Consider the following 15,947-nt stretch of genomic DNA (forward strand, 5'->3'; position numbering starts at 1 on the left):
CCAACACTGTTATCCATGACACCGATCTCGCTCGAAATGGCATCGAGCTTCAACTCCGTTTTAAAGGCTTGTGCGAGGTTGCCAACTTGAGAAAGTTTTTCCACGGAGAAATTTGCATAGCCTGGTGGACACTTATGAAAATACGGCAGTGCGAGCGAGGCACAGTGAGTGTTTGATCTTCTCGCGAGGATGTGGTAAGCTCGACTGCTCTTATTTCTGGCTATGCTCCTCAAGGTGATACTGAAAAGGTTTTGTTCTGGTTTCACAGGAAAGCAGAGTAAAAAGAAAGGAGAAAAATGAGAAGAGAGAATGAAAGACGAAGGAATTCAAGCAAACGAGGTGACTTTGCTGTGTATTCTCACGGCTTGCAGTTGATCCACCGAGGTAAGAAACACTTTGAGGCAATGATCCAAAGTTTGGTGTCACTCCGAGCATAGAACACTTCCGGGCATGCTGGGACGAGCAAACGCGCGGGAAGAGGCGGTACTGTCAATCCCAGAGTTTTCTCCATCTCTTGCAAAAAAGCTCGAGTCCCAGCTCTCCCCGGGCAGGGACAGCTGGGGGTCGAGCTTTCCTTCCAGCGCGTTTGCTCGTCCCATCGTTGCCATCTCTTGCAAGAAAGCTCTGGGAAATGCATGCTTCTCGAAATGGATCACAATGGTGCCGGTGCACAAACAGCGCAAGTGGAATTGATCTCTTCAATTTCTTTCCGATTTTCCTTGCAGTACTGAGAGCTGCTTCCAATCACAGAGCAACATTTGAAACAAAGTTCATATAAAGCTGGAAGTTATTTTGTATATATACTAATTTTATTATAAATATGATTTAATATATGTGTTGTCTAGCGACCTTCCAATTCAGTTATATTTGTATCATCAACTGTTGTAGTTGATGTGGAGCTTGTTCCACCACCACCAAAATAAAGAGGATTTTGGCTGGGAGGCTGACCAATCTCCAAATATCCCATCAACATTGCCACAACATCACTCATCATTGGCCGATATTCTTCTCCTTCTTGTGTGCACAGAATGGCAACATCCATCACTCTGAACACCTCCTCTTCAACATAATTGCCATCAAGTCTTTTGTCAACAAACTCAACCATCTTTCCAGCGTTCCACATGTTCCAAGCCTGGAATGAAACCCAGATAAAGAATGATTCTCAATGGTTCTTTTTCCAAGACACTAACCATTTGCACGAGAAGCTCTTGAGATGCAGAGAGTGTTGGATCCATGCACCTCCTGCCACTGACGATTTCTAATGCAAGGATTCCAAAACTAAATACGTCAGCTTTAGATGATAATCGTCCACGAGTTGCATATTCAGGTGCCATGTATCCACTGTAAGAAAAAGGAAAAGGTGCTAATTACACATGTTGTGGAAAACTCTGCCACTTACACTGTCCCGGCCACCTTTGTGCTGGTGAAACCTTTGTCCATGTCAAAGAGCTTTGATATCCCAAAGTCGGATATCTTTGGCTGCAGCTTATCGTCTAAGAGAATGTTGCTAGCCTTGATATCTCGATGAATTATTTGAATGTGTGATTCTTCGTGCAAGTAAGCAAGGCCTCGAGCAACTCCAGTAACAATATGAAAGCGTGATGTCCAATTGAGAGTACTTGTTTTAGGACCTGAGAGATTCATCAGAATAAACAGAAAGTATAAAAAAGAGAGAGGTTCTTACTAAACAGAGCTTGATCAAGGCTGCCATTGTTTAAGAACTCGTATACGAGAAGCCTTTGGTCCCTCTCAACACAGTAACCTTTAAGTCTTGCAAGGTTCCGGTGCTGAATGCTTGTGATAATGTTGATCTCGTTCACAAACTCTTGCCTTCCCTGGCTGGATTGCAACGAGAGCTTCTTCACAGCTACTTGTGACCCATCTTTTAGACAAGCCTAGACACAACCAGACAAACATTCAATAGCTCATTCTTTATGAATTCAATTATAATCCAAACCTTATAGACAGTTCCAAATCCACCTTGTCCAAGCTTGTTCATCTCGCTGAAATTGCAAGTTGCTAGAGACAGATCCTGATACTTGAAAACTACAGGACCCTCGATACTTCCTGTACAAACAATTTTCAGCATCTTAGCAAAAATGATTTAGAAGTAATAACCTTCTAGCCCAGTATTGCCGTGATATCTACGACGGCCATCCAACTTTGTATACTTTCTCCTCCTTCTCCACAAGAGAAACGCAACGCCAGCCAAGAGGACACAAGCCCCTACCGCTCCTCCCACAAGCCCCCAAACAAGAGCTCCATTTTTTGAAGAATTTTGCAAAATGGAAGGCCTTGCCTGAGACGGGGGAGGATTTGGAGGAATTGGAGCTGGCGCTGGTGCTGAATTGTTTGGACCCACGACACCAAAGAGAGCTGTGGAAGAATGGGAAATAACAGTCATGATAGATTATCTGGAGAGGAAACTTACTCAATCCAGTGAGGTTGTAATTCTCATATCGCAAACGGCATCTGCTTTCCGTTTCGTTGATCCAGTAAGTACCACCCAAAGCATATAGAGCGTACTGCTGGATGCCCTGGTACGCTCGCTTGATGCATTCTGAGCAGCTTGGCTGGTCGGACATGTTGTAGCATCCTGTGTGGCCGTAGACAGTGTTGGGAAAGTCCCCATAGCCAAGACAGGTTGCAAATCCGTTGGGGGGATTGTGCTCGTAGAAAAACTTGAGGACTGTCTCGACATTTTTCTGGAATGGACTCCCTTCTGTGGTCTTGGCAGTGTTGTAGTAAATAAGGTTGGGTCCTCTATCGTTGCCTGGCACGTCAGGAAGTCCTTGTGCTGCAAACTGCGCTGGTAGTAGCAAGACGAGCAGGATGTTCCAAAGAGAGAGTGGCATTGCTGGGCTAAAAGATCTGGACAAGTTAGAATGGGCTGTAAAGGGCGAAAACTCGTGACATTGTGACTTGACTCTGAAAGACTTGACTTAGCTTAACGTCTAGGTGGGCGTGATAGTCTACACACGACATAGAATTTGTCCTCTTTTTCTTCCTTTTGCATTGGCTATTCTTGAGCTAGTTTAGTTCACTAATTACAACTCTAGAGGCTTTTATATATTATAATTGCTGCCCATTAGCTCACGGCACCAAGGAGATGTTGCAAATGGATTCTCTAGCAAATCTTTCCTACTCCTAGCTCCTTGGCTGTGACAGAAATGGCACTCTTTCATACACTACTCTATTTTTAAATATGCTTAAGAATGCTGTTGGTTTGTGGTCTGCATGCCAAATTCTCCAACCTAGCTCATTCAAGAAGGTGATGAGCTCTTTTTTGCATTAAGGTTTACTTTTAGCCACTCCAACTCATTAGAGTCCCTCTCAAGACTTCCAACACACTTAAGATCATTGTGTTTTCATAGTCAATCGTGAGCAACTCTAAGATCCCTACACCTTAACCTTCATTTTGTTTATATAACCTATGAAAATTTTTCTTCGAGCATCCTTCCCATTATTATCTCTAATTCTCCATAATCTTTATTGGCTTGAGTATGCTAATTTTTGCACCATATTCTCTTAAAACAGCTATTTAACTTATAGAAAAAAAAACTCCACCTCTATACCTCCAACTTTAGAATTGAATTGAATATAATTTAATTCAGATATCTACTTTATCATTCTTTCTTCCATACTAAGATTCCCTTTCCCTTTGATGAAATTCCAACCTTTCTAATGTATGTTCCTCCTTTATAATCCTTGAATCATATTCTATGTTTTGTTGTTGATATTATAAAATATTGGTGTAAGAAAGGTGGTAGATTTAAATAACCATTGTTGAATGCATATGAGAAATAATTTTAAATGGTGGAAATCAAGGTTAGAGGGTATGTGTAAATGTGATAGTTATATAGCAAATCAGTGGTGGAAGATAAAATTTATGATACAGTGGAGTGGGTGGATAATAGAATGAATATAAGATATAAAGGATTTAGTTTAACTTGTTTTTATTTTTTGACTTCAAATATTAGGTCATACAAAAAAGGTGGTGGTAGAATAGTAAAGTGGTAATGGTAGAAGTATAAGGGGATGATTTTTATATATATATACACCTTGTATATATGTACTATATGTTATACACAATAGGGGTATTGGTCAAATCAAATTTGTGTCAACATATACTCAAAATGATTATAACAAATGTGAAAGGTTATTTTCCACTCATCCCCTTTTGAATATGAATGTATAAGCACCACGTAAATCAATTTTAGTGAAGAAGTAGTCCTTGGAGAGCCATTCTAACATTTTAAAGATTAATGAAAGTGAATATCAATTGGTTATTTAGGCTATAGTAATCCATCACCAAAGAAAGAGATTTGTCCTTCTTGAACACAAAGAAGATAGGTGCATTATTAGATTTAAAGAATGCTGAACAAACCTTTAGAAAGATTCTCTTTGATATATCTATGTAATATTTCCAACTCCATTGGTGAAATGAGACCAAATGATGGTGATTTCTCCTCCACAAGATTAATGAAACAATCATAAAGTTAATATAGTGGTAAAATGTTATCTCTTCTATTGTTGAAAACATCCTCAAAGGTGGCATATTTAGAGGGAGGAGTGGATTTGATCTTAATAGATGAAGTTAACATTGGATGAATAACAATTATGAAGATGGAATCAAGATCTTGATGATTAACCTCTCAAAAATTATGCAAAGAAATGTGAGAAATTAAAATTGGAGAAGTATAAAATTTAGAGAAGGGTGTCTAGTCAATATTATACCACTTTTAATCCATTATTGAAGTGAACACTAGTTCAAACTAAGGAAGACTGAGAATAATGAAGGTCTTCAGAATAAAGATAACATTGAAGAAGATCTTGCAATGAGTCTCAAATACTGTCACTTTCACTTATATGACAAATCTATAAAAGACTTATTGACCGTCCACTATTTAAGCACAAGCTAGACTTTGTGTTAGTGGAAGGAAAATGCTATGAGAAAATGTAAATTTCTAGTCAATGAAATTTGCATTGGCATCACTATAACCTAAAACTTGAAAAAAGTAGTTAGACTTAGTGAACTGAAAGTGAGTATTAATTTAAAAAGGCTTGAAGGTCTTTGAAGAAAGAATGGAGCCAAAATGAGGAAAAGAAGATGACTTATCCAATTAAATAACCACTAATTGGATTAGATGTTTTCATTTTCCAATGTTATATCCACCATATATGCCTAAGGGCAAGAGAAGGTAAGGATATTGCTCCCAGAAATGGTTTGCACTACCACAATAAAGGTGATTTTTGATTTAGTGTCATCATTCAATCTTATAAAGATACTGTTAATATATAATTCTAATCTCTATTGGAACTACATTTTGCTTATGTGTTAGTTATTTTAAGACTATGGCTGCTGAATTTTATAATTTTTCTTTATAATTTAACACTTTCATTTTTATATTGCTTCAACTGGTTTTCATTAAACTGTCTAAGTTTTTTGGCTTTCCATACTGTATCAAGAAAGCTTATGTTAATGCATCTTAATTTGCTTATATATCCCTACTTTGTCAGTTATACCACTTCATTGTTGCATCATCCATGAATATTAAAAATAACTCTAGCCATGTCATTAGTGTTTAATCTTCACTTAAGAGGCAAACTCTCTTATAAAATCTGCGATATCTTTCAGTATTTTTGCTTTGAGATTTGTGGAAAACTAAATTTCCACTATTTTCTCTACTTTAAAATTTCTTTATCAAACTTTTTATGATAAATTATAAGTTACTAATACTTTCTACTACCAACTTGAGTTAGTGAATCTTCTTCAAAATTGTCTCTCTTTACAATATATTTGATTTTAAAAGAATGAAATTCTTGCTTCAATTCCTAAAATTATTTTGATATAAATGCTAAACTTTATTTTTTGAACTTCCAACTCCTATTTACTTGATTTACAATCAATTTAGAACTTAGTTCTTAATACTTTTATTTCCTTCAATTCTTGAATTAACTTACTTAGCTTGATTGCAAGTGTGGGTATTTATAATAGCTTCTCCAATATCTATTTTATTTTCTGATTAGTGACAAGAACTTTAATATTAACTACTTTTTTTTTTAACTTGAACACTCTATCAACATTCACTTGCCACATTGACAATTATAATTAAATCTCTCGCAAGCTATATAAAAGAATGATTTTAAAATTGTACATAAAGCATTAAGCTTTAAAGAAAAAAATAAATCCACTGGGAGATTTTCGTTATTAATTTTCTTGGTTGTAAAGTAAAATATTATTATAGCAGTGTGCATCTTTAAATATGACTCCATTAGAAAGATGTTAAATTTGTAACTAAGTTTTTCTCACTTCATGATGCCTTTTGAGAATATTGGTAATAACTAAAAGAATTTCAAAGTCAAATTCTTTGTATCCCTAAGCTTGAATAATACAAATTAAATTATCAAGTGCAATGTGGTGAGGATCTTAGAAATAAAATTTCAATATATAATTTTGAATAGGCTAAGGCAATAAACTCATTCCAAAATCAATAATTGTATACTGTTCGTCAAAGTTTGGAAAATGTTATTGTTCTTTGAAGACTTTCACTAGTTTGCCAGGAGATTCATCGCTATCACTTATATGTTTAGTTTATATCTCTTATGAAGATACTTCTCTGTCTATCATTGTTTTGAGTATCTTCCTCACAAGCTAAAAACTTTAATCCTCGTTACTTATATGGGTGATTGAGAAAGTGTTTTTAGATATTTATAAAGTGAGATAGTGGGATGAAACTTGACTCTTGGACTTTACTTATGAGTGGATATCTTTTCTTTATCAAAACTTTTGAAAGACTAAGGTTGTCTCATAAAGTTTTTAGTGAAAATGAAATTGGGATAATTATAGAATGAGAACTTTTATATGCTCAATAAAGAAGTGAAGCTTTCTACAGATTGAGCAAAGAACTCTCACTTGTAGCTCATTAGGAAGATGAAAGAAACTTGACTACAAATTATGATTTGGTGGAATTGATGAATTAAAATAACACTTTGATCAAACTCTACTTAACCATTCATTTTTCATTACTTTTAGGAATATAGAAGAGGAAAGTAAATGAGAGAACTAGAAATTAGAAAAGAAGAAGAAAACTTAAAATATTTCTATCATAACCACATAAAAAATGATGAGGGAGGAAAGAAAACTTTAAACTTTATTTCTTTAATACAAGACTCTAGATGATCCCCTCTATAATCTACACCTCATACTCTTCTAGATGCTCTCTAAGATCCATTGGTGGTTATTGTATGATCATCAGGTAGTATTTATTTAAGGAAATCTTTGCTATGTGTTTTTTTAGGGGGATTTTGAGGAGTGGTGATATGATTAAGAGTAGATCTTTTAGTGAAAGAGTCAACAATGATCCTATCAATTCTTCAACCCTCTCTCCATGGCATCATAAGGTCATTGTATGCAAACGGTAGTTAATAGTAGAGTTTTGTGGCTTGAGAGAAAAAGAGAGCATAAGGTGTTGTAAATGTGATTTTAGTTATGGAAAGATATTTGTTGGATAATCCTTATAAATATTCTTTCTTTATTGCCACAATGGCAAGAAATCATTACTATTAATTCCTTTTATTAGCCCCTTTTATCCAAGTTTTAGTAAATTGGGTTTAGCACCTGTATTTAGCTAGATAAATATAAAGTAAGAACTCTTATGTGTTTTTGGTTGAATATATTTGCTCTAGCTTTTAGTTATTTTTGCTATATTTTGCACTAATTTAGCAAAAATCCTTGTGTATTAAGTTTAGTCCCTCAATATCACAATAATATGATAAGTTATTGTGTTTGCTAAACACCTTTTCTATCATGCCTCATGTGTTGGTTTTATTTTGGTTCTACATACTATTTATACTAAATGTTTAGATTTGTAAGTGGGGCATATTAACAAAATGTAAAGTGTGTCTTAAACACCATAATATTGTTCTTATGTCTCGATTCACAATCTAGTACCTATAAGGAACCAACTCCCCAAGGTGTCATAAGCTAAAGGATCCCTGAAACCATGACTAGAATGATAAAGAGTTCATTAGATAAGACCAAGTTTGAGATGGAGTTCGAGACTAAGTTTGAGATCCAAGATCAAGTCCGAAACCGAGTCCGAATACTAATGCAGTTGTGGGGTGAAAGCCCAAAGCAATTGTCTCCCAAAGGGGGGTGGGAGCTACGCTACAAGGGGTTCCAAAAGTATAATATGGATAGTTGAGGTCTAGGAACCAATCTTGAAGTAACTTTTCAATAGTGCTTCCAAATTGACTTGAGGTTGAGGTTAGGGGTTAAGGGCCTTGGGTGGGAGTGAGTATAAATTCGGGTGGTGCTAGAGAAGCCACTCAAGGAAATGCTCAAAAACAACTCCCACTCTTGGAAGGGAAATTAATTGTGGTGCTCCTAGCTCATATGAAATGGTGCTTCACTTGAGTACTATATAGTTTATTAATCCTCACTCCTTCCTAAGGGCTTGAACCTTCCCTTTGGGATGGAAGTGGGGGAGTATGGGTACCTATACCGGGCTATTAAGCCACAGTGTTTCCCTAGGGTCTCGAAATAAAAAATGCATTAAAGACTTAGGATTTAGAGGGTCTTATAATTAAGTTTTGTTGTACCAAGGGATGTTAAAAACCTGAAAGCTTTATGTGTTTGGTTACTTGTGCTTATGGGGAGGGTAGCCAAACTTTAAGTCCAACCTAACATGGGGAGGGGAATTAAGAAGAGATTTGGGAATCTATGGACAGATGGTTAACACTTTATTGCTCATGCAATAGTGAGTAGCTGAATCCAAATAAGATCAAGTAGAAGTTGGTACATTAGGTGGGAACCTTGGCAAGGGAACTTAATTAAGGCCAAAGCAATAGTGGTTAGATAGACAAGGTAAATTGGCAAATTGAAAATGAAAAAATTATGGCTTATAATTTAGTATTAGAGCCTTTTCCTTAGTTCTAATGAAGGATAGAGGCAGATTGCTAAAAGATTGCTAAGGCAGGGTATAAGTAGACTAAAGTAGAGATAGAACCTTTGGTTGAACAAGAAGCTATAGATGAAGAATCCTTGCATGAGGAGGACTCCAGTGAGGAAACTTCCAAACATGAGTCTAGTGGTGAGGTTCAGTTGTCCAAGGCTCGATTGGACACTTTAGAAGGACAAGTGGCACAAACAAATGCCTTGCTAAAGACCCTCATATGCAAGCTAAAGTATAATAAGAAGTGGAAGAAAAGATAAAAGACTGTAGATGTGGGCAATACAAAAGGTATGGACCCTTTGGCGAGGATTGAGGCAGAATCAAACAAGGTTAAACAAACTGAAGTAAAATCAATCCCTCAAGTAGTTCCCAAGTACAAACTAAAGCCCCTATTGATCTTCAAAAGGAGTAAATGACTATAAGGTGGTAGAGGATTAGTTTTACAACATGGAGGATTACTTCCAAGCGTTGTAATTATTAAACTCAGAAAAAGTCCCATATATAAAACCATACTTAACAAATAATATTAAGTCTTGGTGGAGAATGATAAATGCCAATGAAGGATCGGTGGCCACTTGAAAAGTGATGAAGGTGAGGATCTCTACAACTTATGTCCTTCCAAATGCTACTCTGTATCTAAGGGATGAGTTGAGTAGGCTAAAGTAGACAGAAACTATTCAAGAGTATATGAATGCATTTATGGCTAAAAGGATCCTTGTCATAAATATGGGTGAGATGGATGTGTTCTATGCCTTCATATTAGGCTTGCAGACTTGGGTTCGAAGTGAGGTGATGCACTAGAATCTGACCAACTACAAGGAAGCATTAGATATCGCTATTAAGGTACATGTAAGCCACAAATTTTTCTTTTCCAATTTGCCAGTTTACCTTGTCTATCCGTCCAACACTGCCTTGGCTTTTGCTAAGTTCCCTCGCCAAGATTCTTGCCTATGGTACCAACTCCTACTTGGTCCTACTTGGTTTTAGCTACTCACTGCACGAGCAATGGAGTGTTAGCCATCCATCCACGGATTCCCAAATCACTCTCAATCCCCCTCCCCGGGTTAGACTGGACTTAAGGTTCGGCTACACTCCTCGCAAGCACAAGTAGCCAAGCACACCAAGCTTCCAGGTTCCTAACATCCCTTGGTACCACAAGACTTGATTATGGGACCTTCTAAATCCCAAGTCTTGGGTGCAACACTTGCTTCGGGACGCCGGGGCGAAACACCGTGGCCTAGCGGCCCGGTATGGGTACCTCTACCCCCCCACTTCCATCCCGAAGGGAAGGTCCAAGCCCCTAGGAAGGGCGAGGACCAATGAGCCGCATGGTACTCAAGTGGGGCACCACTCCACATGAGCCGGGAGCACCGCAGTCGGTTTCCCTTTCGGGAGTGGGAGCTGCTCTTGAGCACTTCTTTGGATGGCCCCTCTAGCACCAACCGAGTCCATGCTCACTCCCACCCAAGGCCCCTTGGTCCCAATCTCAACCTCAAGTCAGTTTGGAAGCCCCACTAGAGAGTTCCTTCAAAATTGGTTCCTGGACCTCACTATCCCTACTATACTTTTGGAACCCCCTGCAGCGCCCCCCTCCACTTAGCGGTGTGCCTAAGTTAGCCTCCCCGGCCAAGAGCCCATGACAACGAAATATAGGTGTCTCTATATTCCTCACCTCACCACGCCCTGCCGCTCTGGACAGTGGACGATGAACAAAGCGCATTGGCATTTCTCTCCGAGGTCTAGTTTTGGAAAGAAGATAATCGCGATCTAGATGGGTTCTTCATTTCCCTCTTTTCTTGTCATGATACAGTCAAGTTTACACTACACTTCTGCTCGTTTGCCAATTTTTTGCGAGTTCTTATGTTGGGATAACTCGTTTCAAGTAGCTTTCTTAGTGCTAAACTGAGTCGTAGTATGGGGTCGGGACTTGAACCCAGCCTTGCTTTACTAGGGGGTTGGGACTCAAACCCAACCTCCGTAGAATATGTCTACGGATTCGACATCCCTGCAGGGAGTTGGGCGTAGTGTCCTACGCCTGGTCGACCTAGTTAACCCATGCTAATTAGCTTACCTTCGGCGCACCTTCGGGTCCCAACATATGCCATTGCTCAACTTCACCAATTGATACTTTTAATTGAACTTTGCATAAGTACATAGAGTTTTGCCTTGCAGAAATTCCTCCACTAGATCTCGTGTGTTTGCTAGGTTCTCTTCCGGTTCCCATATCGCTTCGTAGTGTGGAAATCCTTTCCACTTCATATGGAACTCTCTCACCTCGCGTCCTTGTCGTTTGCTCCTACGCGCATTGAGGATGGCCTCGACTTCGTATTCCTCTTCCCTTTGGATAACCTCAGGTAAAAGCCTTACTTGGTCCTTGCGAAGCGGATCCTCAAAGTATGGCTTGAGTAAGTTCACGTGGAACACGGGGTGCATTTTCCCCATCTCTTGAGGAAGTCGGAGATGGTAAGCCACTTTACCGATTCGTGCCTCAATCTCATAAAGCCCCACGAACCTGCTTAAGGAACTCAAGATCAATTCATTTATGGAATACATGCATTTTTACCTTTGGGTCAACTTTCGGCTGATCCCACTTGGTAGCATTAGGTTCTTGGTGTTTAGCCACACCTTCTCCCCAGCTTGGAACTCTACATCCCGATGTTTCTAGTTCGCATACTTAGTTTGCCTTTGTTGAGCTCGTTCCAAGGAATCCCTCACTAGATTCTAAATGTTGAGTCTTTCCGCTGTGAATGCCTCCATTGCGGGTAACTCCCCATGATACTTAGCCACGCCGAGCTCCACAGGACCTTCAATAGCTCGCCCATTGATGACTTCCCATGGACTCACCTCGATACTCGAATGTGGTGAGTTGTTATAACACATTTCCACAAGTCCCAAATGACTTACCATTTTCTTGCATAATTATTGTTCGGTTTTCCTTGTCAGTGCTATGAACGTCAGCTTTGCCCTCGTCTTGCTTTGGAGATATGGCCATCTCATCCGTCTCAGCCTGAGGGCTCTCAACTCTGGCATATAAAGACTCTGACAGCGAATGCAAAATTGTTACTCCAAGAGCTTGAAAGGCCAAGAAAGCAGGAATCAGATGCTTGAGCTAGAAAGGTAGGGACTTTGAGCTCGCTAGGCTCTTGCAAGAGAGCTCTCTGGCACTACTTTGTTTCGAGCTCCTGGGATTTTGGAGCTTCGATCGCTATGGAGGAGGCCTCAAGGGCAGAGGGAAGCAATAGGGCAATGTAAGTATACTCTCATTTGATCGGCTATCTCACGCTTCTTCTTCTTTTCTTTTGCAGGATGTCCAACAGGCAGGAAGGAGAATATTCTTGTCTTTTGTATTAAAGCGTAACACTTTTTATTAAAGTAAACTTATCTATCATGTTTGGGTTTAGGGTTTAACGGGCTAAAGGAATGGAAATTTAGGGTTCCAGGCTATGGCGAGGCTGAGCACTGGCGTTACCACGCGCCAGTACGCTGAACGTATGCCGCGCATCTCCGATACTCCTCTCTCAGCTCGGATTCTGGATTAGGGACTGCAGTGCCGCCGCTACAGCACAGGCGATTTCCATCCAGAGCGCGGAGGCTTCTTGATTGTCGAAATGCGGCAGCCTGTGCTGCTCAAGAGCAACGATTTCCGCTGGAATTTTCCCAAGGAAATCGTTGTGGCGTATCCAATTCATCCCTCGCAACATCTTCCAGGTGGAATTATGGAGTTCTTGGATTTCTTTCCTTTGTAGCTCTGACAGTGCTGTGTTTCAATCAGCCAGGAGAACGAAATTCCTACGGAGCCTGGAGTACTGTGGTTTGCGATCATCGGAATATGCAGGTAGATAGATACCTTTTAATGATTTCTAGAACTTGAGATCTAGACGATTGCATCGAAGAGTTTGGCAACCAGTAAAGTTCCTCGACTTTGGTTCCAGGTACTATTTAATCGAGCGTACCAAAGGATGCAAACATTGTCGGCATAACACTCGATGTTGGTCGGCATTTCTCTAACACCTGGACTTCCTCGCAGCCGGAGCTATACGGAATGTAAAGAAAATGGTGAAGAGCGCAAGAAAAAAGTCATACACTCTTGCCGTCGGGAAGCCAAATCCTGCAAAGCTTGCAAACATTCCTGAGGTAACTCTCTTGGAGTAGTGTGATGTGTTTGTCCTTGTAGCATGTCCACCGGCGTTAGAGTTCTTTGATCTTGAAAACTGGGAACTCCGGCAGTATTGGAGGAAAAAGACGCACAATGTTACTCGCTCGACTCTAAGGAGAGAAACCAGGCTATCCTATGGCTGGTGAGTATGTTAGTTGTTACAGTCGCTCGTCGATTGTTCTTTTGATTCAGCTCGTGTTTCTCTATCCAGCAATTTATAGAAATTCGCTGTGTTGTTGGAAACATTGCTCGCTTGCAGGCGATTGATCTCAGCTCGCGGTGAGTTTTTCTTCTTTTTTCTTTCTCTTTCGACTTAGCGCTCGATATGCAGATAGTGAAGAGGTTTGCATCGATTAGTTATTTACATTGTCGTTGCAGTGGTGCGAGGTGAGACGCAAACCTGGCAGGAACGGTGGCCACTTTGAAAGCTCCCATGCATGCCGATGATCCACTTTTCTCTTTCACGATTTGCTACTTGACCAGGTTCGTGTGACTTCTTTGGAAGCTAACTCAGCTCTGGTTTGTTTCTCAGTGTACTCACGTACTTGGACAAGGTGCTACCTTCGAAGGAGTTTTGACAACGTCTTGACAAGTCATTGCCGTGCGTTCTCAACTGTAAGTTTTCTAAGCTCTTCACACTTGGTTTTAGTTTTTTCAGCGCTGTGCATGAGCCAAGCAGCTTTCTTACGACATGGTGTTCCCGACGCAGCTAGGTGTGTCGCGCGCTATACCAATCATTCGAGAGGGACCCGAAGCGGCAGAGCATGGGGATTGGGAGTTGATGAGCTCCGACCAGATTGAAGGATCCATTGACCTCTTCCTCTAGGTGCACGCATGGGTCATGCTCTTCTTGGTCCTGTCTATCATGCCGTCCAGGAATCCATCGATTTAGCTTGGCATCATGTTCTAAAGAGGAAAATATTATTCGCGATCATGGTGGGATTTCCTGTGTGGAGGAGACCATTGTGACACGATCAAGGCTAAGATTAGAATTGCTTGGGATTGTAGCTTGAAATCGGGCCTTGTATGGGGAGAACAACAAAAAATAAAAGCATTTGCACTCACGAACTGAGGAGACTACCGTCATGCTTGTAAAGCTTGTCATTTCATTGCCTGCTCGATGACAAAGTTTGCACCTGCGCAGCATGTATTTGCAGGTCCCGGCTGGTAAGCCATCTTTCAAGTCAGTCCTGCTCTCAAGTCAGTCCTGCTCTCAAGTCAAGTGTTTTAAACTGAATCACAAAAGGAAAGTCTGCCTTAACCAGCTTCGATTTACCTCCTGCTCTGATGAAGCAACTCCTTTTCAACCTTGATCCAGCTAAGTTCCTCGGACAACTGTTGATACATATTTCCGACAGCCTGCAACATGAAAAAGAAGAAAATCTAGGTGGAAGAATTAAGTACCTTGAAGAAAGCCTCCTTCTGGGGCACCAGCTTACATCAACAAGCGTGGAGCCTCAACTCCGTTCCAAAAACTCCGCAACAGTCATGCGCTAAATTTTGGGATGCCTGAGAAGGTCGCACAAAAGGACGCAACCGGACTCGGGTGGAAATTAAACGATGTTTAATAAAACTCCCTTTACCCAAAACTTTAAACACACATTTCATCCCTTAAGCTTGTAAAAAAGGACATATTTTAGGTTTTCACTGGTTGTCCTTTCAGCAGAGAAGCCAGCAGCGATGCCAAACAAAAGCAGCAAGGTGTACAAGGAGCTCCATCTTCTCCAGAACTACCCACTGTTTTGGTCTTCGTCCTCCCAGCAGAGTAGCCTCCAGTTTGGAAGCGTGGGTGAGCTGAAATCGTACCTGAAACAGCAGCACCCGACCTGTATGAAGTGCAATCGCAGTGAGTGCGGCAACTTCGACTACTTCAATAACGACAACATTGGCCAGCCAAGGTATCGCTGCAGTCAGTGCAAGAAAAAATTCACTTATGGCGGAAAAACAAGACCAACCTACATGAAGCGGCCAAGATCAAGCAGCACTGGGGAAGTTGGCATGGCACATGAGAAGAAGAAGCTCAAGCGCGCTCCATTTGAAGACGAGAGGAAGAAGGGTTCGCTGGTCCACGAAAGTCAAGCGAAGCAGAGTGGTCAACAGGCTGATAAAGCTGGGGCAGTGATCCAGGACATGGAAGATTTTGACATGGATGACCTGGAGGTGGCTAAAATCATGGCACTGGTCGAGGAGAATGAAGTCCCAAATGAGGAGGAACACATCCCTCTTGTGTTCCCTGAGGTGGCAGAAATTGTAGTGAGTGACGAAGAGATGACTGAAATTCTGTCGTCAAATCTTGAGGATGTGGATGATGAGGAGATGCTAGATCTCGTGCTTGATGATGTTTTGGAGCACAAGGAGGGCTTGGCAGAAATTCAAATTGGCAATGGGGAAACGAGCCAAATCCTCCAAAAGAATGTGGACAATGAGGATCTTGTGCTTGAGGGGGATTCTCAGGAGGAGCAGGCAGAGGCAATGGAGGGGGACATTTATTTTGCTCTCGAGCTTGAACAGGATCTCCAGGCCGAGGAATCCATGATGCTCTGGAAGATTGAATTGGAGAAAGCTAAATGGAGTGATATTTTCAATTTCAAAACAAATCGAGTATTCTTTGTTGATTGAATTAACAATCAAATCAACACAATCAAGATAGAAAAAAAAAACAAATACTTCCATGTTTAGATGAATAGTATTAGATCGAAGTACCACTTTTTTGAATTAAAAATGATGTTCATAACAAGAATTTTCCACTGGTCCTGAAATCGGGAAGCAGTCTTATTGGCCTGTTTCCAGATCTAAGATGTGACAGCGGCAAGATCGGGTCCTTGGCCTTCTTT

General features: G+C 40.4%; 2 protein-coding genes across 14 annotated transcripts; one reads left to right on the top strand and one right to left on the bottom strand.

The window, feature by feature from the left end:
* Positions 1–821: 821 nt before the first annotated feature.
* LOC9648071 (cold-responsive protein kinase 1) lies at positions 822–2,868 on the bottom strand. Its single transcript, XM_024685159.1, has 7 exons — positions 2,432–2,868; positions 2,119–2,376; positions 1,958–2,067; positions 1,685–1,895; positions 1,400–1,631; positions 1,191–1,341; positions 822–1,132 (listed from the first exon to the last, which is right to left on the bottom strand). Exons 1-7 carry the CDS (start codon positions 2,853–2,855, stop codon positions 842–844), a joined length of 1,677 nt encoding a protein of 558 aa, XP_024540927.1. The 5' UTR covers positions 2,856–2,868; the 3' UTR covers positions 822–841.
* Positions 2,869–12,369: 9,501 nt separating this feature from the next.
* Positions 12,370–14,181, top strand: LOC9648072. Of its 13 annotated transcripts, none has more exons than XM_024685171.1 (9): positions 12,370–12,446; positions 12,506–12,665; positions 12,734–12,792; positions 12,985–13,091; positions 13,152–13,255; positions 13,325–13,392; positions 13,445–13,596; positions 13,646–13,728; positions 13,823–14,181. In XM_024685171.1, exons 1-6 carry the CDS (start codon positions 12,401–12,403, stop codon positions 13,332–13,334), a joined length of 486 nt encoding a protein of 161 aa, XP_024540939.1. In that variant the 5' UTR covers positions 12,370–12,400; the 3' UTR covers positions 13,335–13,392; positions 13,445–13,596; positions 13,646–13,728; positions 13,823–14,181. The 13 variants fall into 13 exon arrangements, 4 of the variants coding, with proteins under 4 accessions (XP_024540939.1, XP_024540938.1, XP_024540940.1 ...); XM_024685170.1 differs by having other exon boundaries at positions 13,492–13,596; XM_024685172.1 differs by having other exon boundaries at positions 13,492–13,596; positions 13,668–13,728.
* Positions 14,182–15,947: the final 1,766 nt, after the last annotated feature.

The sequence above is a fragment of the Selaginella moellendorffii genome, unplaced genomic scaffold (genome assembly GCF_000143415.4).
Source record: "Selaginella moellendorffii unplaced genomic scaffold, v1.0 SELMOscaffold_44, whole genome shotgun sequence".
NCBI lineage: Eukaryota > Viridiplantae > Streptophyta > Lycopodiopsida > Selaginellales > Selaginellaceae > Selaginella > Selaginella moellendorffii.

What these genes read in the sequence shown, in the direction of transcription:
- LOC9648071 (XM_024685159.1), bottom strand. Translation starts at nt 2,855, where the DNA reads ATGCCACTCTCTCTTTGGAACATCCTGCTCGTCTTGCTACTACCAGCG. An exon ending in GATTTGGAACTGTCTATAAG is followed by an intron (nt 1,896 to 1,957) that starts GTTTGGATTATA and finishes GGTTGTGTCTAG; the next exon opens with GCTTGTCTAAAAGATGGGTC. An exon ending in CCTTGATCAAGCTCTGTTTA is followed by an intron (nt 1,632 to 1,684) that starts GTAAGAACCTCT and finishes TGAATCTCTCAG; the next exon opens with GTCCTAAAACAAGTACTCTC.
- LOC9648072 (XM_024685171.1), top strand. Translation starts at nt 12,401, where the DNA reads ATGGCGAGGCTGAGCACTGGCGTTACCACGCGCCAGTACGCTGAAC. An exon ending in CACGCGCCAGTACGCTGAAC is followed by an intron (nt 12,447 to 12,505) that starts GTATGCCGCGCA and finishes TAGGGACTGCAG; the next exon opens with TGCCGCCGCTACAGCACAGG. An exon ending in AGCTTGCAAACATTCCTGAG is followed by an intron (nt 13,092 to 13,151) that starts GTAACTCTCTTG and finishes CCGGCGTTAGAG; the next exon opens with TTCTTTGATCTTGAAAACTG.